The following is a 21,700-nucleotide window of genomic DNA, read 5'->3' as shown; positions in this document are numbered from 1 at the left end:
TTTAAATAGCTAAATGAAATCTTTATCAAGTGTTTAGATGGCTGAAAGTAAGGTCTTAGGCTAAAGATTCCCTGATTATAACTATAAAATGCAGTACTCCCAAATCATAGGATACTACTTTCAAAGGTCTTGCAACAGAGGGACTGTGGCTTGAACTTGGGAAGATTTATAAGCAGATATATCGGTTCATGTATATATGAGGGTGAAGATATATTTGCATTGCAAGCAGTTCCCTCTATTATATAGTTTCCTTCTACTTAAACTACTTAGAAAATAATTTGAGTAAGTCATTTCCACCTGCCAAGACTGAACTTGCCTCAAGTAAATCACTAAGTTATAAGGTGAATGTAAAATAGAAGAAATTAGGAGTGTTTAAAATCAGAGGCTAGAGGACTGGAGGTGTGGCTTAGGTGAAAGAGCAACTGCTTACAAGCATTAAGTTCCATCACCAGTATTGTCAAAATAAATATAAATAAATAAGTAATCAGAGGCTAGAATCAAGAAAATGGCACAGTGAAAGCAGAAGGCTCGGGCAGCCAGCAAGAGTATGTTTGTCAAGTAGCACACCTAAAAAGCAACCCAAAAGGTGGGCAAGTAGATTCCATGCTTAATGATGAGAGAAAACTGCAACCTAAAATAAAGATGCTCAGCACAGAAGACAGGAGAAACCTTTCATGAATGCTTGTGTGGAAATTGATTGAATTTGTGATACACTGAGAGCTAAAATAATGCAAAAAAAAAAAGAAAAAAAGAAGCCCACAACAACAGAAAAAGAAAGAGCTCTTCCATCTTTGAATTAGTGTTTTAAGTCCTAAAATGGGACCATTAAATTCTAGCAATTTGAGACCACTAAACTCTATTAAGCTGCCATTTTTATGCATAAAAATGTTCAAATACTAGAAATTTCATATGGTTATGGAATGCACTGATTCGATGCTAAGATTAAAAGCTTGAAGATATGTTCATATTTTGTGGTTTTCAAAAGGGTATTTCCTATGGCAGAAGAATATTATTGAAGCAGGAACAGAAATTGTGATATTCTATATCAAATTTAAATTTCTGTCTTAGCGCATATAAAATTATAACCACACAGTATACTTTAAATAAGCCTATGTAAACTTTCCATGTAAAACCAATCCTTCTTCCTTTTCCCTCTAACCTATGATGTGTATCACTAATAACATCCTATCCCCAACAGATTTCTCCATCTCTCTTGCTGGATCTCAGAATCTAGTTACTAAAGATAAAACCTGAAGCAGAAAGTCCTTCTGTGAACACAGCCCCTCTCCTTGTCAATTGACTACTTGACTGCTTTCACCTACTCACTTCAGTCCTCCTCTTCTGCTCTACTTTCTTCCAACCTTGGCACAGTAAGAGTACCATCTGTCCATGCCAGGTTCCCCTCACCCCTTTCCTTTTAATACATAGTGATCTAATCTTTCCTGCATAGACTGAGCCTTGATCTGTTTGCCTTTTCCATGTAGCTGAGCTGTTTTTGTTGTTTTAAACAATGCATGCTATTTTTTTGTTATGCAACTTTTGACTTTTGCCTTCTCTAGAGCTTGGTGGCTTTCTTTAAACCAACTTCACCTATAAGGACTCAGTAAACAGAATATGATTTTTATAAGTAAGGACAAATTTACAAGGGGAAGTTGTACATATACCCAACATAACTATCAGAATAAAGGAATGTATCTATACTAGGCATGTTTCCTTGTGGAGAGATAATTTCTTTCAGTAGTAGTTCTGAGGCGAATTTCTGGGAATCAGGACGACATAGGATCAGTGAATTCCATCACATTGTTAAATATTAGGGATATAATTTAAGCAGGGAAGCAGGCTCAAGGTACCTTCAGTATTTATGGAAATTGGTTTCAGAACTAATTACTCATTGTATTGGGCCCAAACACATGTGAGGGGGCTTGAACTCGGGGCCAGAGGGGGGCTGTCTCTTAGCTTCCCCCTCCCTCTCACACTCGGTGAGTACTCACTTCCACTACTTGAGCCACATCTTTACTTCACAGGCTCTTTGGTGATTCACTGGAGATGAGAGTCTCACAGACCTTTTCCTGCCCCGACTGGCTTTGAACTGTGATCCCCAGATCTCAGCCTCTTGAGTCCCTAGGATTACAGTCCTGAGCCACTGGCACCCGGCTTCTGTCACCTTTAATCTTTGATTTGTGGTGATTATAGCAGCAGAGTGACAGACCTAACATTCCATTACTTTGGGCGAAGCCCCCCACCGTACCTTTACATACCTTGAATTCGCTATTTCCACTTTGGTTCTGGCCATGGCAGCTGCCCGTTGTGCGCCTTCAATTGCTCTGTCCACTTTCTCCCTAGTTTTTGTATTTCTTATTGGTATAAGCTGCTTCCTTATTCCACGAACCAGAATATTATTTTTGTATTTCCCCTCTTCTTTGGAGCCATCAGGAAACACAGTGCTGCCATAACCATGCCTCTTGTTGTTGGCCCACTCGCCTTCGTATTTCATGCCGTTGGAGCGCTCGCTGATGCCGAAACCATTGCGCTTGTCGTTCTTCCACTCCCCCATGTAGGTTTCCGTGGTGGTGGCGTCCACGTGATCTTCCACGGGGCAAAAATCACAGTCCACGTCGCCGAAGCTGATGGTGGAGTTGGCATCGCTGGAACTAATTCTGCTCATGGCCGCGTCGCTGCGAACCGAGCTGCGCTTGCTGGAGATGGAAGACTTGGACTCGGATTTGCGAAGTTTCATGCTTCCAAGGAGGGAGCCCCTTCGAAAGAGGCCTCCTTTCTTCTTACCCAGCTCAGCATCGGCATGGAAGTTGAGCACGAAGCCACCACGGGTGCCTGCGGGGCTGTCAGCAGCTGCAGCGGCGTCATGGAGCACGCTGCCATTGCTCTGCTCGCTGCGCAGCGAGGCCAGCGAGGTGCGCAGTGGCGAGCGGATCACCGTGGCCATGCCATAGGGCACGCTCTGGCGCACGCCGTAGCCATGCCGCATGCCTCCAGCCCATTGTCCCTGGTAGGTACCTTCAAGAGATTGCAAGAAAGCAAAGGGTAAGTTGGGGTACAGCCAGGGGTTGAGGGCCTGTAAGAACTTGTGTGCTGAAACACCCCCTTCCTCCCCAGCAGGACAGGCCCAAGGTCAAATGCGACAAGGCCCAAGGTCAAATCCAGCACACCTTCCAGGCACCCCTGGGGAATACTTTTCATTTACCAGTAAGTTCCAGCCATTTGGCTTGTTGGCTTTAATGTAAATGTATAAGATTGTCCAAAAGTATGATAAACTGTGATTTTCATTTAGAAATTTACATGAACTGTTACACTTGGGAGCTACTCCTTTCTAATACAAAAAAAGAGTCATTATTAGGAAATAACGTCCTCCATTTCCAGAGTAAAGCATCAAAAAAATCTCTTAGTAAGGCAGTGCTTCAGCAGATGAAAAGAATTCCATCTGGATTTTCCTTCCTAGTTTTACTAGTTTCGCTGACAAAGTAAGAATGGTCTTTAGGTCTATGCCAGTATAACATTCCAACAATCACAAAGGCTTAAAATTATTAACAGTGATCTGAATACTTGCACCATAGGTTGTCAAACAAATCGTGTGTGTGTGTATGTGTGTGTGTGTGTGTGTCCCGGGGCTTGAACCCGGGCCTTGGTACGGTCTCTAAGCTTTTGTGTTCAAGGCTAGTATGCTACCTCTTGAGCCACAGCTTTACTTCCAGCTTTTTGGTGGTTATTGAAGATGAGTCCCAGGGACTTTCTTGCTGGGGTTGGCTTTTAACAGCCCTTCAGATCTTAGTCTCCAGAGTAGCTAGGATTTCGGGCATGTGCCACAGGTGCCTGATTTGGTCTTGGATTTTCTACTACATGGAGTATCTTACGTTGGATGGTAGGGAAAATTGTTGTAATATCTGACTTATATTAGGGCATGAGTAAATCTTTTTGAGCAAATACAAGGATTAGCCAGAATAGAGCAAATCACTAAGAAAAAAAAAAGGAATTTAATATTCATGTCTTTCCAAGTGTGAAGGTCAGCTTTTGTACCATATTACTTGTTAAATCTTTGCTTTCTCCTGGCCATCTTGCTATGGATTTCCTCAGCTATGACACATTACAATAATGTCACAGACTGGAAGCACTAGAGGATGAGAATTACTAAAAGAAACACAAGACCTCCAAAATCATGGCTAGGTGTATAGAGATTCTTGAAGTTTGATTATGTTAAAAATCCCTTTAAAAAAACTGAGATAAGCCATAGGAAACCACTTCTCTTACCAGGATGGACTTGAACTTGGAATAAAGGTGTATTTGAAAATGTCCATTAAACTTTGCTTATAACAGGATACTTTTTCAGTTAATATTATGTATGCCTTTTCAGGAACAGGCAAACTCTGATCTAAAGCATTTGTTCTCAGCAAATTTTTCTACTAAATAAACAAATATATTTTACAAAATAACCTGGTATGAATTAAATTTTTTTTGGAAGAAATGAAGATTGAATTAAGTAATTTTAGGATTTTCTTTTCAAAGCTGAGACCATTTCCTTTAATTAAATGCAAATTTTACCATGTAGTACTCCCCCAAAAAGCAGCTGTCTGGCAAAATATTACATGCAATCCTAACAAGTTATGATGTCAGAGAAAATAAATGATTACTCCCTGGGTGTCTTGGTCTGGTTCTGTTTCTGACAATATACATTTACCTTGTGCTTCACATCTTGTGTTACCATGTACAGATTTCCAGCAAATGGGATTAATCTTCAATACATCAAACAATAATGTTTGTAGATTTGTTTTAGTTTTTCTTTTTTTAGAGATAAGGTCTCGCTATGCAGCCTAGGCTAGCCTCCAATTCAGTCCTCCCGCCTTAGTCTTCTATGTTTATAGGCATGTGTTATTGTGCCAGATGTGCTAGTAGTTATATATCATTGTGTAAATAAGAGCTGATTTTATTATGTTAAAAGTTAAAACTGCAACAGCTTCCAAATTAAATGTTTGAATGAATTTCAGGACCACTTTCTCTGTTTATTCTTAAATACTTATGTCAAATATGACAACAGAAAGATGACAATGAAATATGTGAGTGGATCTGGTACTATGAATGTCATTTTTTGAATGGACACCTTAATGTCACATTTATGAACTTGTTAGAGAGTGGCTGGCCAGGAGTTATTTTAAAAAGATAAAGTCAAAAGGACAAGATTGTTGCCTTTCAAAAGAGAAATCCAGAATAAGAACCTTCCCTCACAATAAATGCTGTCCCCAAACACAGCTATCTCAGTGGGAAAGGGAAGTTTTTAACATTTGTGTTCCAATAAACATGCTATTGCTCTAACTTTTCTACATAATACCAAGCTTACTTGCCAACAATTCATGATGATGCTGTTTGGTATTGGTAGTACTTAGACTTTAAGATTATAAACATAGTTATATTTATAGGGAAATGTTTAGCACTGATGGAAAATGAAACACTAGTTTTCTTATCTCCAAGCACAAAATCAGCAGTTAGAATTTCTAATAAAGTATTGCTTGAAAATTTAGGCTGTTTAAAGAACAGCAATAATTAGCAAGCTTAATTCTCTGCTTAACTGGGGGGCGGGGGCAAGGAGCACCAGCATTGGCCACATTCCACCCCTATTTTGTTAAATCTCAGTATGGCAAGAATTCCTCCATGGTATTGCTAGGAACCAACTTATAGTCAAACTCTAAAGAGTTCAGCTAAAATTTAAAATAGATTTAGTTTAGTCAATGAGTCTAGGAAAAAGAGCTTTTTTTTTTTCAGGAAGCAGGTTGGGGACTTCTCAAATAAAGTTGCAGTTTGTTCCTCTTCATTTCAAAAATATAGATGCATATTTTACAAGGGTAAAAATGTTTTTCTTTTACAGGTTTTAATTTAGATGGTGTCCATCTAGGAACTAATTTTTGTGCTCTAGTCATTTAAACTTCACAATCACATAGTGGAAGACACCCAGTGCAGAATGAATTCTAGTAAAGTTTGGATTGCTTGCTCTATGCCCAACTTAAGTTTACATGCAACAAAGGCTATGTGCACCTACAAATAGAGGTGATATTGCTCTTCTTAGATATTTTCTATTCTCCATAGCTGTATGACAAATGAAGGGGGGAAAAAGTACAGTAGTCAGAATTTGCCCAAAAGATTCCAGGTACCTACACTTAAATTTCACCAGCATGGAATGAATTTGTTCTTCTTATTCAGGAGGTGTTCTAGTTCAGCAACATGCTATACATAGCTGTTTCTCACATAACATTATTACTTCTCCCACCACAAAAGATATGGGATCAGATTTTCCCTAAATCTGACGGAGACAGGTTATTGTGTGGAAGATGGAGGCAAAACAAGCTAACTCTTAAGTACAAAGAGGAAATATGATGCTACCATTGAAGCAAAATTTCTGAAGGAAATGAGATGAAGTCACTTCCAAGCAGACCTTTTTTTTTTTTTTTTTTTAAATGATTATAGACTGTCTAATGAAATGAAGTGGCATATGAGGGGGGGAAAGTCAGAAAATTCACCAGCAGAGAGAGTGGCCATTTAAGGTGATTTGTAAGTTATTTTCTTCCTAATTGTAGCATATTATGGATTTGGGGCTCATTTTTTTGGTAGAAAAAGAAAACCACAATACTGAGATGATGATAGTTTTAAGGACTTAAAATGTTTTTTAAAACAGAGAGCAGGTTGCTATTCATAAATCATTCTGGACACTTATTTAGGCTTCTTCAACACAGACACATAGTTAGCTTTTGCTGTGCTTTATATGTTTTGATTGCTAGGTATAAAGAATACTCCCAACTAAGGGATTTTGTTTAGTGATAATAACTTTAAAAGACTATTTTTAAGTGAGAGATCTATGCCCTTCTAAAGGGGTTATAAATGCCCACATTAAAATACATATTATATTTAATATAGAATTTAGTATATACAGCTGTGGCCTCCAATAAAATCCAGTGACAAACTGCCCTATTTCCAGTACCATCTTTTTGGCAATTTCTGGACAGTCAGAAGATTTAAAGTCTCTCATTAACCAATATGGAACTCAAGACTTAGAGCCCATAAGAAAGTATTAAAGTTTGGGGGGAGGGGCTCTTTATTTAGTTTTTTTTTAATCCATGAGAACTATATTCATTATTTATGCTGTACGATGAAAAGATGCTTTTTTGTTTTAAAGAAAATCCTACCATCCTGCTGTTTTGCATTTGAAACACAGCCCAACTGTTCTGAGTAAGTGAAGTGAACAAATGGTATAAGCTTTTGTATATGCAGTGGCTAGCCGAGGTTGCAGTGGGCTGGAGAAACTTTTAATTAGATCCCTTTAACAGCCTCCAACTCCAAGTTGCTTAATTACAAAAGGTGACATGGCCTCCTATAATCCATTTTCAATTAAAAAAAAAAGATGGCTTATTATCAGAAAACGCTAAAGCATGAGCCATTCATCTTTTGTACTACAAAGAAATCCACGGTTTGACACCTGTTTCAATACACTTTTCCTAATGTAAAAAGCAACTTCTATATTTCCCCAAATATGGATAAATATTAAATTGAGGTGTTATTTTGTCTACACATATGGTAAGACATCTTAATGCAAACCAGTGATTCAGTACTCAGAAGCAAGGTAGCTGCTAAGTTAGTAACTACAGAAACCTATTTTTTAACTGTACTTTGAAAATAAAAAGAGAAAACTTCATTGCCTATTCTAAGACGATCTCAGTCAGCGAAGCCCGCTCTTGTTTTGATTGAAAAGCAATCCTTGAGGGAAGAGAATGAAAACTGGAGAACCCCCCACACCCTTGGCATCCCACCTGCTTGCAGGTGGGCCTCTCCCCTGGCCCAAACCAGCACGTTTCCAAATGCACTCTAAATAAGGCTCATTTCGTCCAACACGTTAGTTATGGGGTTCTGGCTTCTATCTTTAGGCTACTAGAGGACCAGAAGCGAAATCTGAGACTCCACGTGAAACCAATCCGCGGAGCGGGCAGCCGGGACCCGGCAGCCTCACCAGCCCCGGGCGCTCGTTGGAACTCCTCGGGAGTGACGATTTCAAACCCGGCCGGGAGAGGGAGGGATCAGGAACGTAATGTGACAGGCTCAAGTGACAACGTCCTCTCCCCAGCCCGGCGCACCCCTCCCGGGTGGCAGCGCGGCGCGGCGCGGGCCAGGTATATTCATGCCACGCTCGCCCGGGGGTGGGGACACCCTGTCCGTTCCCAAGAACCCCTCCCGATCAAAGCCTCTCTTCGTCGGGGTCTTGGACCCAGGCATCCTCGTGGGGCGGGGAAGGGGGAGGTAGGGCGCGGGAGGAGGGTTGGAGGAGGCTCCCCAGGTGTTTTGGCGGGTTTCTGGACACGTGCGCCGCGCGTCCTCCCCGCTCCCCCAAAACCTGGGCAAAGCCCCCCGCGCCGGCTCCCGGAGCCGCCGCCGAGCCGCCCCGCGACGCCGCTCACCTCCGTCCCCGTAGGTCTCCACGCCGTACCCGTCCTGCAGCCCGTTACTCCAGGTCCCCTCGTAGCGAGCGGGGGTGCACAGGCTCTGCCGAACCCCGTAGCGCCCCTTGAAACCATGTGACCACTCCCCCCGGTACATCCACTTGCCCTTCGTCTCCACCCCCAGCCCGTGCCGCTTGCCCTGCGCCCAGTAGCCCTGGTAGGTGTTGCCGCTGGGCCAGGTGTAGCCTCCGACCACTTCGAAGCCATGCGACCAGGAGCCCGAGTACTCGCCCTGGCCCTTGGGCCCCGTGCAGATGCCATGCCCGTGCGCCTTGCCCTCCTCCCAGCCGCCGCAATAGGTGCCGCCATCGTCGAAGTCGAACCTTCCGCCCGTCATTCGGGGGGCAGCCCCGGCGCGCTCCCCGCGGGGGCACGGACGCGGGGGGCAGAGCTGGGCACGGCAGGGTGTAGCTCGGGGGAGGGGGCCCGGCGGACGAGCTCACGACTGCGCCCCGGGCAGCTCGCGCCGCCGCTCGGCTCCAGTCCGACGCCGCCCCCGTCCTCCCCTCCTCTTTCGCCACCGCCACCGCCGCCTTTCTCCTCCTCCTCCTCCTTCTCGTTCACCGCCACCGCCGCCCCGGCCAGCGCCGCGCGCGAGAGGACAGCCCGGGCTCCGGAGCGGACCTTCAGCCGCTCCCGCCCGCCCACGTGAGCCGGGCACCGCCCCGCGCCCGCCCCTCGTCCCCTCCCTGGGCGCCCAGGCCCTGCCCCGCGGCGCTCCCGCCCCACCGGGCCCGGCCCCCAGCCCCGGGAGGGCGGGCCGGCGTGGAGCGCTTGGCGCGCCTGTGTCCTCGCAGTGGGATGCGGGTGGGAGGACGAGTGTGCCCCGAGACGCGCGACAACCACGCCTGTAGATGAAGGCGCGGCTGCTTGTGTGGGGGCAGCTCGCGGGAGCCCGAGCCTCCTGCTGATGTTTGGGGGTGTTTCAATTGTGGCTGAGCTGTAAGTGCGGCCACGTGTGCGTGTGTGTGTGTGTGTGAGTGTGTGTGTGTGAAGTGGGATAAGTCGCATGTATTTGTGTGTGCATGTGCACGGGGTTTGTATAGTTGCTTTTGGGGGAGGCAGCATTCCAACTTGTGTACTGTTGCATTTGTCATACTCAGCTGTCATCGTGCATTAATATCCTCCAAAGATATATATGCATGTGAGAGAAATCTGCCGCAGCCTAGATATAATTGTGCAGAATGTTCTTTTACACCTACCCGTTTCGAAGCACTTGTGTTTGCATTTCTTTGATGAAGACACGAAGAGCAAAGAGCGCAGTTGGAAAAACGCACAGGATAAATCGGTTAGTTTATTTGTAATGATGAAAAGGAGGTATTAAATCTGTCTTTGCAGGAGCATGGGATATTCTTCTTACATTAGAGCCGGCTCCCTCTAACGTCTTATTCTTTACAACCGTAAAATTCTTCAGCCTGGATATGTGTACCTATGGGGAGACGGCTCAGTCTGTGTATGGAGACTAAGTGCCAGCAATGTGTACCTCTCCACCATTATCTACTATTTAAGAAAATAAATAGAAGTTTTCAAGGAGGAATATGGTAAGTAAAAAACTGCTCTAAACTTACAAAGAAGGTATGACCTAAAAAACCAGACACAGACATCAGCTGATCCACTTTCCATCTACAATATTGCTGCATTTTAGATGACTCTTCTAAACTGTAAGACCTCCCCCCCCCACTGTTTTCTGAATGGAATTGACTGAATGGATTTACCTTTCTCTTTCTATGTTAGGTAATATCTGAGTAGGATGTCAGGGCAGGGCAGTGGCCAATAAAGAATTTGGGGTTTGACATTAGGCAATTTGAATCAATTAGTATTACCTTTCCCGAGATGAAGGATTTGTCTCAACATTGTCATCAAAATAACCAGGGAGACCCTTCTTCCAGGTTTCCAGTCAGGGGTCTTAGGTTGGCCTCTGAAGGAAACTATCATGCAGATTAATTATGTGATTCCTTTAGATGGAGAGGCCTTTGTGTGGTGAGTGGGACACTCACCCCACGATGAGAGGTTCTCATTAGGTTTTTGATAATCAGATAAAAATATGAGGATAGGTGTCTGGAAGGTTACTGGGAAAAGTAGACTTTTCTACATCCAGTAGGAATTGAACTTGACTTTGTTTCTCTCTCATGACTGGAAGTGGCCTTTTCTGCTTACCTGTCTGAAAAAAAAATCTCAGTTTACATGGAGCCAGATCACCAAAGATAATTAGAAACCCTCATCCATGGTATTGCCTGCAGAGTTGCCAGGAATAGTGCTTACCCTAGTGGCCTGAAATAATTAGGCATCTCACTTAGCATCTTGTCCTGGACCAGGGATTGATTTAGGCCACTGAGAAAACAAGGGCCCAGGGCTTTTCAGCTGAGCCGTGATTTCATTTCTTGGTGGTGGGAAATACCAGAATCCGGAGCTAGCATAGACATATTCCCATCTCTTCTGTTTGATAGGAAAACCAGTGCGATTGTTTAAGCTTACATTTCTTTTAAGAAAGATTAAACTTTTGTCTTTTTGCTTTTTGTTTGTTTGGGGGTTTGGATGAGAGCACATATGTCCTTGTAAGGGCTACATTTTTAAAAAAAAATTATTGTCAAAGTGATGTACAGAGGGGTTACAGTTTCATATGTAAGGCAGTGAGTACATTTCTTATCCAACTTGTTACCTCCTTCCTCATTTTTCTCCCACCTTCCCCGCCCCCCGCCCTGTTCCCTCCCATCACCCGCAAGTTGTACAGTTGGTTTACAGCGGGTTTACAGCATATTGTCTTGTAAGTATTGCTGTTGCATTGGTTTTCCTTTTACCATGGGCTACATTTTGAAGCACTTATTTTGTAAATTGATCTCTTTTCCTACTTAGTTCTCACGCAAATGAGGGCTTTTCCAGAATGTACGACACAGAGCAAGTTCTGGCTTCTACAATAGCTGTCTAGTCTATCTACGAAGGAAGGGCAAAGGACGGCATTACACACATGCTTGGGTAGAATATGGAGAATGGGAAAGATGACAGACATGATGATTTATTTCTTAATCACCTGGCTAGCCCTCAGAGATTTCTTCCTTTGAAACAAACCCTAGGTAAAAGTGAGAAACTTGCACCAGATCGGTGCTATTAATTAATCCTAATTTGACTGTGCTATTGATTTGTGTGTGTATGTGTGTGTAAGAAAGTTGCTACTGAAGTTCTGGTATCTTACTGAGCAGTTTTTCAGCAGAATAACTGTATAGGCCAGGCTTACATTCACCCAGTGCCACCACAATGAAATGTCCCTTGCCATATAGATAGATGTATTCATTAAAATAAGTGTTGAGATTTAATGGAAAAGACAGAAGAAAACCAGGAAGAGGAAGGGGTGTTGAGAATGACAACATAGCTGATACTAGGCAGTGGAATAATATTGCTGCTTCATAGTCAGAGTTACTAATGTCCTTATTTTCCCTCTCATGCTGAACCTTTGCCCTGGATAAGGGGGAATTGAAGTTAGCTTTAAGAAGGGATTAGTAAGAAGAGAATGTGAATGCTGATGTGACAGGTGGGATGGGGGAGGCTGTTAAAGTCCAGGGACCAACAACCTCCCTAGCAGTTTTATTTTCCTCCATGCTCAAAGCTCAGCTATTATATGTTTCCATTCTAAACACGTTTATGATAAATGGTAAGCCACTTTGAATGTGAATATGTTTAGTTAACAATGTGTTGGTAAGGAGGTTTTGCTTCAAATTTAATCATGCTGTTACTTTTTCCATGCGAATGATGTATTTAAATTTTTGATCTAATTTATTTCTATATTAGAATTTGTTACTGAAAATTTTTAATAAAAATGTCAAAAAGCCTAATCTGTAGGTGCTCATTTTCTAAAGGACATGAGTTAAATTGTGTTCTAAAAAAGCAAATACAATACAAGTCACTTGATATATTATTAAAATTAAGTATTATAAAAATAATTTCCTTATAGTAATCCAAACATTCATAAACATTTACTTATTTAAATAAGTAAAAGAATGAGGAATATACTATAAGCTTTGTGGGTAGTATGAAATTAGAAGGGAATTCTGAAATTAATGAGCTTCAAATCATTTTTTGTTTTTGTTTTTGTACCAGTATTGGGGATGGAACTTAGGGCCTCACATTTTTTTTTTTTTTTTGGCCAGTCCTGGGGCTTGGACTCAGGGCCTGAGCACTGTCCCTGGCTTCTTTTTGCTCAAGGCTAGCACTCTGCCACTTGAGGCACAGCGCCACTTCTGGCCATTTTCTGTATATGTGGTGCTGGGGAATCGAACCCAGGGCCTCATGTATATGAGGCAGGCACTCTTGCCACTAGGCCATATCCCCAGCCCAGGGCCTCACATTTTTGCTTGGCTTTTGTAATCATGGCTGGTGCTCTACCACTTGAACCACACCGCCACTTCTGGCCTTTTGCTGATTCGTTGGTGGTAAGAGTCTCTTAGATTTATCTGCTTGAACTGGATTCAGTTTGAGATCGTTAGATCTAATCCTCCTGAGTAGCTAGGATTACTACTGTGAGCCATCAGCATCCGGCCAAGAGTTTCAAATCTCTTAAGGCAATTATTGTGTGCTAGGTATCATGCTAAGTTCTTTGCAAGTGAACTTCAGTGATGAGATTCACTTAAACCTCAAGTTCTTTGCAAGTGAACTTCAGTGATGAGATTCACTTAAACCTCATCATAACTACACAGGATGAATACAAGTATTATACCATTCTGAAGAAAGAGAAAGTAAGTTAGGATATTTTGATGCCCAGGGTTATGCAAGAAGAAATACATAAACTGGGGTAGGGATCCAGGGATAGGTGACCCAAGAGGCAATTTTGTATTACTGTCCTTTATGGAGAAAGAATGTGAGCTCTCACATTGGATAAGAATTAAGAAGAGTGATAAAAATGACCTTTGTTTCTTGTTTTTAGAAAAACTTTCTAAGTAAGTGGTAATGTGACTGCCTAAAATTTACAAAACAAAATGAAAGAAGAAGAGTAAATTACAGGATCTAGGAAAGATATTTTCTTTTAGGAGAGTCATGAAATAGGCTCCAAGGTTGGGGGTGTAACTCAGTGGTAGCATGAGGCGCTAGGTTTGATCCCCAGTACTGCAAGCAAGCAAACAAAACAGAAACCAGAAATATCCACTAGAGGAAATGTTCACTAGGCAGTTGGTGATAAAAGTTAAACGAACAAACAAACTAACTCAATGTAAGTCCAAACACAAATTTTTTCTTTTAGTTTCCCCTCTCAGTGGTATGTCCTTGAACTATCCACTCAGACCATTGGTGGTCACCCACACGATTGGTGGCCTCTTATTGTCGACTCCAGGTCACTCCCCCATGTTCTTCCAGGACAGGTGTTTCCTCCACCCCTCTTTTGTCCCCTTTCCATTGTTCTGGGTAGCTTCATCCTAGCTTCAGAATCTGTTGCTTTTGTGGCAACCTTCCTCCCAAAGTTTCTCAGACATAGCCTGGACCTGCCTGATCTTGACCCAGATATGGATCAATTTTCAAAACTAGAACTTTACAGTTTGTTTTCTGACAGCCTTCTCTTTTTTACCCCCCACCCTCTCAGGTCCATCAGCTGGTCAAATTCTCCTTTTCTTCGAATGGAGAGTCCTCCGTGTCTCCCTGGACCTCGTCTACCTTGCCTGTAAACCCTTGTGAGTCATTATTCTTCCACTGGTCTTAGCACTCAATCTCCCATTTATGGTGGCCTCCTGATATGTCTGCCTACCCATTGCCTAATCCTACACCACTCTTTCCCATCCTCTGATTTTAGGAGCCCTTTTTGGAGATAAGCACATCATTTTCCAGTCACTGAAAATAGTGCTTGTAAGTCACTGGCAGATCATTCATGTGATATGGCAGATTTGTTTTCTCACACAAGTCTAGAAGTCTATCACTATGTTTGAGCTTTCAGCCACAGCCCTCTCCTGCTGAGCAGAGGACCTTGTGCTTTCCCTTACAGAAGGAAGATGTGACATATGGACACTCTTACTTTTTCTCTTTTCAAAACCTAACACCTGTGTTAGTGGACTTTTTGTTGCTGTGGGACATAATGTCTGAGATAGTCTAATTGTAACTAGGAATGATTGCTTTTGGCTCATGGTTTTGGAGACATTACTCCATGGTTATTTGTTTCTGTCACCTCTGGGCCTATAGAAAAGCAGGGAATGTACAGCAAACAAAGCTGACTGTTCACCTTAAGGAAGCTGAGAAGTGCAAAGAGAAGAGGGGCTGGGATCTCCCTTAAAGACACTCACCCCAGGACCCAACTTCCTTCTCCTGGGCCAACTTCCTATGAGGTCCCAGTATATTTCAGTCCCACCATAGACTGAAGAACAAATCCTTAGATGGGCTTTTGGGACATTGAAGATCCAAACCATAACAACAGTGTTCAACTCTCTGCCTTTCCTCCACTCTACTGAAAAGGAAAAGAAATTCCCTTTTCCTCTCTAAGGCCTAAATTGATTCCTTTTCTCCTTGTAATTTTAGTTTCCTTCTTTCTAGGCAACCAACACTCTGTGGTGTGCTCTGTATTAGAACAGTCCTAATTTCTTGGTCCTCTTTTCTCTTCCATTCTTTTATGCCTGTTACTAATGTTGAAGACTTTGACAGTGTATTGCTGTCTATCCCTCTCCACCTTTGAATCTTGCTTGCACCACTTGGTTCAGATTCTGTTCTCACCAGTTTAGCTGTTGAGGATCTCCCATTTGGCAGACACAGTGACATCTCTTTAATTCCCATCCTGCTAATGGCAGCTACAAAATTGCTACTTGTGAGTACTTATCTCATCAGTTTCTCTAAGACCCATGTCTCTTGCTTCTCTTTCTTCTTCAACTGTCTCATTCTTTCTGTTTCTTCCTATCCCTCCACCCTCCAGTTTTAAGCTAGCTTTTAGGCTATAACCTTTAGCTTTATGGTACCAGAATTTTGTATAATTACAAGATACTTGTTGGCTGGTACAGCCCCCTATTCCTGCCTTGAAGATTAAGAGTCTAATTTAGAAACAGTCTAATTCCTATATAAAAACACCAGCTGAGTCTTATTTACGTCTTAAGGACAGGGCTTTAGTTTCTTCCCATGATTTGTCCCTTATGACCCTCTGCCTACTCTTTCTATGGGAGAAAGCCCCATATAGATCTAGACAACATTCATGTCCAGTGATGAAGCTCACAGAAAATTTCAGGAAAGTTCTAACAATGAAAAGGGCAAAGAGCTCAGGTGATAGAGTGCTTGCCTAGCAAGAATGAGGCCATTATGTTTTTTTTTTTTTTTTTTTTTTTTGGCCAGTCCTGGGCCTTGGACTCAGGGCCTGAACACTGTCCCTGGCTTCTTCCCGCTCAAGGCTAGCACTCTGCCACTTGAGCCACAACGCCGCTTCTGGCCATTTTCTGTATATGTGGTACTGGGGAATCGAACCTAGGGCCTCGTGTATCCGAGGCAGGCACTCTTGCCACTAGGCTATATCCCCAGCCCCATTATGTTTTTTAAAAGATATTTTTATTAAATATATTAAAAGATTACTTCCATTACAAACCTTTTATATTAAAGGTTATTAAATCACTTTTCGTATAAGAGAAACTTAATAAAGGAGTAGTAGTAAGTTTAAAGATCCAAAGTGGATTGCAGGTCTATATTGAAGACTTAACTACAAATTACATAATAATATGTGTATTTGCATGTGCATGTTTTTATATATGCTAATTTTCTTAGGTTTGGAGATTCAAGTAGAACTCAGACTTGGCTCTTAAGGGCTTTCCAAAATATCTCTAAAGAGATGAGAGATCAAAAATAAAAATAACAGAAGTACATGGAAAGAACTGCAAGTAGCCAGTAAGAGCCAAGTGTCCTATGAGTTCAGAGGACAGAGTGACTTTGTGGACTGCTGTAGTTGAAATGAATTCTGTGAATCATCAATATACTACTTGGCTTTTGGATATAGTGAAGGAGCATCCTTCCAGACATTCCAGTGATCCTCTTAGGCTGATATACCCCACAGAGCGAAGGAATGAGGGGAATCCATGTCTGTGATTGAAAGAACAGACTTGACCTTCTGGAAAGGGGTGCCAGGAGACGAGAAAATGCACTTGTCTCTCACACTATACTTAAACTCACAGTGCTTTGTTCTAAAGAGATGGCTTAAAGGCAAGACAGTGTTTGAAATAGTGTGACTGAAAGATGGCAGGGAGGTAGAAAAGCATATTTGGGAAGATCAGTATTAAAAAAAGTTGTGAAAATTGATGTGATAACCTTATTTATAAAGCACTTGAATTAAGAAGAGAAGTGCACAATATTGTTGAAAGCGCAACTAAAGAGTAAGTCAGCTAAATGAGTCATAGCTGAAGGAAAGAAAGAAATCAATCATTAGGAAATAAAAGATAATGTAAATTGTAATTGCAGAGTGAATGGTTCCGAGAGCTCTGGATTGCAATTTGAAACAGTAGTTAATAACTGCAAAGGTTTTCCTCCAGCTGGATTATAGGAGTCTTATTCTTGCCAATTGCTGCAGCCCAGCCCAGCTTCAGTATGAGAGGCAACATGCAACATACATACCTTAAAGCTCTTCAGATGCTGATTACATTCCAGATAAAGTCAACATTCTCTTCCTTGCTTTTGTGTGTGTGTGTGTGTGTGTGTGTGTGTGTGTGCACTTGCACGTATGTGCACCATTCCTGGGGCTTGAAGTCAGGGCCTAGGTGCGATCCCTGAGCTTTTTTGCTTAAGGTTAATGCTCTACCTTTTGAGCTTCAGCTCCACTTTCCAACTCTCTTAGTAGTATATTGAAGATACGAGTCTCACAGACTTTCCTGCCCAGGGTTGGCTTTGAACTGCGATCCCCAGATCTCAGCCTTCTGAGTAGCTAGGATTACAGGTGTGAGCCACTGGCGTCTGGCTTCCTTGCCTTCTTTTTTTGTTATTATAAAGGTTATGTACTGAGGTTTACAGTTACATGTCAGGTAATGAGTGCATTTCTTTTTGGACATTGTCACCCCTTGCCCTTGCTGTGTACTAGCATTTCTATATTCTCTTGCATTGAACTTATCATGTTCTTATGTCAAGGACTTTCTAAAGCTTACCAACACAGCAGAACTTGCACTGCACAGACCTTTCTGCCATGAGGAGGGCACTGGCTAGCCTCCTCCAACTGCCATAACTTCAGATCTGCTGCATCAAGGCCATAGTCTGCCATACCACCAAAGCAAAAGGTCAATAGCTGCATCTGCCTTAGTACAAAAAAAGAGCACCTGGTAGGCCTCTTGGGTTATGGAATCAACAAATACCCTCTTAGAAACCTCTCCAGCCTCTATATTGAGTGACATGGAAGGAAGGTTTCCAGCTTTGAAAGGACTCAGGACACGATACAGTTTTGGCAGACGTCCAAGCTGTGATGCAAGAAGCATGCAATCACGCAGTTCCTGTGGGGTCACAGGTGTCAGTGATGAGAAATATTCATGAAAATTGTGGTCAGCCAGTGGATGAACCACAGATCTGTGAGGACCTAAAGTAAGGTCATACCATCTGCAACAAAGCATTATATATCTCTTCAGAAGTAGTTCTTAGTATGTCAGCCCTGAGGGAAAAGGAACATTAGACCACAGGACTACATGAGCTTCATTTAGAATCTCCCATTATATTCTGGGACCTGTTGAACCTGCCAAGACAAAGCTATATAGGCCCAAAGAAGGCTATTATAAGTTGTGCATGGTATATCCAGAATCAAGCAGTGCAGTAGAAGAGCAAAAGAAGTTACAAGAATAGGTTGCCCAAATCATCATGTCCCCCACCAAGGTTGCTCTAGTACCCCTTCCCCAGCTTTCTTCTTTGAGCAGGTTGGTGTCCCATATAACAAGATGGAGGAGGAGTAAAGTCCACATTTGGTTTATGGATAATGACATTGGAATGTGGATGAAGGTGAAAAGGAATGGAGTGGCTTTGCAAGTCTGTAGACCAAAACATGAAAAGTGAGCATCATATATTTTATGTAAAAGGGAAAATGGCCCAACATAAAAATAAACTATATCTCTTGGCTAACAACTTGTCCATCAAGTCAGGGCCTGGAAAGAAAAAAAACAGACATGGACATCTGTGGTAGAGAGAGACATGTGGATGAATGTTAGGGGGTGAACATGGTGTTTATTTATTTATTTGCTTTTGTTCTGATCCTGGGAATTGAACTCAAGGTCTGGACACTATTCTTGAGCTTTCTTGCTCAAGGCTTTACCACTTGAGCCACAGCTCTACTTCCAGCCTTTTTGGTGATTAATTGGAGTTACGAGTCTCATGGATTTTCCTCCCCAGGCTGGGCTTTGAACTTTGATCTCAGATCTCAGTCTCCTGAGCAGCTGGGATTACAGGTGTGTGTGTGTGTGTGTGTGTGTGTTTTTGTATGTGTGTGTGAAAGAGAGAGAGAGAGAGAGAGAGAGAGAGAGAGAGAGAGAGAGAGAGAGAGAGAGTCTTGTACTCTATATACATGCCTTCCCCAGAAGAGTCACTTAAACCCAAGTGGACTACAGAACTGGGATAGTTGATATTAGCTTTCCTCAGAAGCCATCAGATTTGGATCAAGGAACATGTCAGTTTATCAGCCTTAAAGGCAGAGAGGGAGGTTACACATGGGCCAGACGCAAGGATTCCACCAATCAAGATCAATTTAGCTACTTCTGCCTCTGATTATCCAACCTATCATCAATAGAGACTACTCCCTAAGAATACCAGTCACTTACTTAGTGACAAGTTGGTTTATCCAGGTTTCTTCTACCTCAAAGAGCCAGTGGTTCATGGCAACAGGTGTGTGTGTGTGTGTGTGTGTGTGTGTGTGTGTGTGTGTGTGTGTGCTTGCTTTTTCTGCCAAAGAGCTTCTGTTTCTCTCATCAAGGGGCTAACAGACTGCTGGATCCACTTGCATTTAGAACTTCACACAGCTGTCCGACCAGGGGTCCTACTTCATAATGAAGGAGATGCTAGAGTGAGCTCTTATTGTAGGGCCTGCTGGCCTTCTCATATATTACAATAATGCATATCTGTATTGTGGTACATGAGGACTACAATTTTATTAGTCAAGCTCATGGGACTATGGAATAGTCTCCTAAAAAAATAACTACAGTTCTAGCATGTTGACAACAAATCTGCAGAGATGGAGTAGTATTTGTTAGGAGGCGATATATTGCACAATATCAGACGGCTATAGGACATTATTCCTACTAGAAAAAAAGATAGCCAGGCACTGGTGGCTCACATCTGTGATCATAGCTATCCAGGAGGCTGAGATGTGAGGATACAATTCAAAGCCAGCATGAGCAGGAAAATTGATGAGACTCTTATCTCCAGTTAACCAGCAAAAAAGCTAGAAGTGGAGGTGTGTCTCAAGTGGTAGAGCACTGCCATTAAGCATAAAAGCTCAGAGATAACCCCAAGATTGACTGGCACACACACACACACACACACACACACACACACACACACACACACACACTTCCCTCCCCCCTGGGAACTAAGAAGTATAATAGTACTTCACCATCACATCCAGTGACTTGCTCAGGATTTTTGCTGTGCCTTGCCTACAACTCTACAACTCTTGCAAGAGAACACAGTAGGAATTTTGTTGACAGCGTGCTCTGGCTACTTTTGTCAGTTCCTATTGACTTGTGCTCAGGGGTTGGCAGGTGGTAAGGCTAGTCACTGAGCAGACAGGGTTGGTTGACCTTGGTGGCTGAGACGAAGCTTTGAGGACAGAAAGGAATACATACAGAATTTCAGTGAGCAGTCTGCATGTTTCCTGGTACTCCACTGACCCCCATATTACTTGGTTTACACAGGGTTCATCCTGGAATGAAAGTTTCATTTACAATACTGGGTAAGACACCTGAGCCTGCTGATATGATAACTGAGACTGAGAATTTGAAGAGTGAGAGACACAGGGGTGGGAGAAGATGAGAAGCATTTGCTAACCCAACTACGGAATCAGGGGAGCTGCTATTGCCTCATTAACTTTCCTTTTCCAAGTTTCCTTTCCTGAAGAGAGGCTCATGGGAGCTTTCTTCAGATGTGTGGAGAAGATGATCTTTGCATTATACACCATTCAGAGCTTGCTTCAATAGAATTTTCTGCAAGAAGAGAAGTTGGTGAACAGCCTTCAGCTGCTACACCTTTGGCCAAATATATTTACACCAAGGCCATATGCTTCCAGTGCTTTTGCCCATTAACTGAGCGACTGGGCTTAGAACAGCTCCTCTCAACTTGGGTCTCCTCTCAGGAGTGATATTTTCTGTGCTGTGCATTGACTCAGATGAAACTTTCTCAGGGAGGTTGCAATTTGGAGTTCTTCTATATAGTTCTTCCTTACCTCCATCATAACCCAAATGCTGTCCCCACCTGCTTCTGCTTCCTTTGACCTTTATCCTTAACATACTCTTTTGGTAAGTTTCTGGTGTGTCTAATTCTGTTCTAATCACTGCTTCTTGGAGGTCTGAATTGATATATCCAACGATACACACAGACACACAGACAGACACACACACACACACACACTTACAGGAGATATTGACCAAAGAGAGATGGAAAATCCAGTGTAGAACTGCATAAATTTGAATTGAAATTCAGATTTTATGGTCCTTTGGAGAAGACTGAAGAAGCTGTCTGTGTACTGGTATGGAAAATCTCTACTGGGGGAAGAAGAGCAGGGTAAAAAAAATCAAGGTAGTCTTCAGAAGAAGAGGTAGATAAGAGAAAGAAGAAGGGTAGATGAATGTAGTAATAATACTCAATGCCCATATGTGAAAACAGAGCTAGGTAAATTTAGAGGGTGTTGGGGTCCATCTTCCCCCCTAGATGGAAGGGGCCTGATGCACCTCCCCCAGCTGGGGAATGCGGCCCTTCCATCCTCTCTATATTGGAATCCGGAGAAACCGGTTGGGCAAAGAGACCCCCGACTTAGCTGGCAGCCAGCCTGGCGCCTACCAGCCCCGCCCTGGTTTGGCGCGCTCAGAGTGACGTAGCCCCTTGGAGGTCAAGTGACCAGCCCCTTGGAGGTCACCTGACAGCTCATGGCCTATGGGAATCCTGGCCAACCCCCTTCCCCCGATCATCTCCCCTTGTCCCTCTCTCAATAAAGTTAGTTCGCTCTCAGAAGCTGACTCCCCGTGGTCTATGTACGTTAGCTCCCAGGGTAGGATAGTGGTCACATTGCCACGCGGGTCGCGCGCATGCCAGACCGGAGC

The 21,700-nt window shown here is 42.9% G+C and overlaps 1 protein-coding gene across 3 annotated transcripts in view; it reads right to left on the bottom strand.

Annotated features, from left to right (window-relative positions):
• Jph1 (junctophilin 1) overlaps positions 1-9,131 on the bottom strand; it is a 77,864-nt gene extending 68,733 nt beyond the window's left edge. For 2 of the 3 annotated variants that reach the window (XM_048359044.1, XM_048359043.1), the window contains exons 1-2: positions 8,448-9,054; positions 2,259-3,015 (exon numbers count right to left, since the gene is read on the bottom strand). In XM_048359044.1, the coding sequence (XP_048215001.1) occupies positions 2,259-3,015; positions 8,448-8,826 (1,136 nt within the window). In that variant the 5' untranslated portion in view covers positions 8,827-9,054. Of the gene's footprint in view, positions 1-2,258; positions 3,016-8,447 lie in introns of all 3 variants that reach the window. The other variant, XM_048359042.1, reaches the window with a different exon arrangement.
• Between the last annotated feature and the right edge of the window lie 12,569 nt (positions 9,132-21,700).

The sequence above is a fragment of the Perognathus longimembris genome, chromosome 12 (genome assembly GCF_023159225.1).
Source record: "Perognathus longimembris pacificus isolate PPM17 chromosome 12, ASM2315922v1, whole genome shotgun sequence".
Lineage (NCBI taxonomy): Eukaryota > Metazoa > Chordata > Mammalia > Rodentia > Heteromyidae > Perognathus > Perognathus longimembris.
The sequence above is the reverse complement of the archived record's forward strand: the minus strand, read 5'-3'. Positions and strand labels throughout refer to the sequence as shown.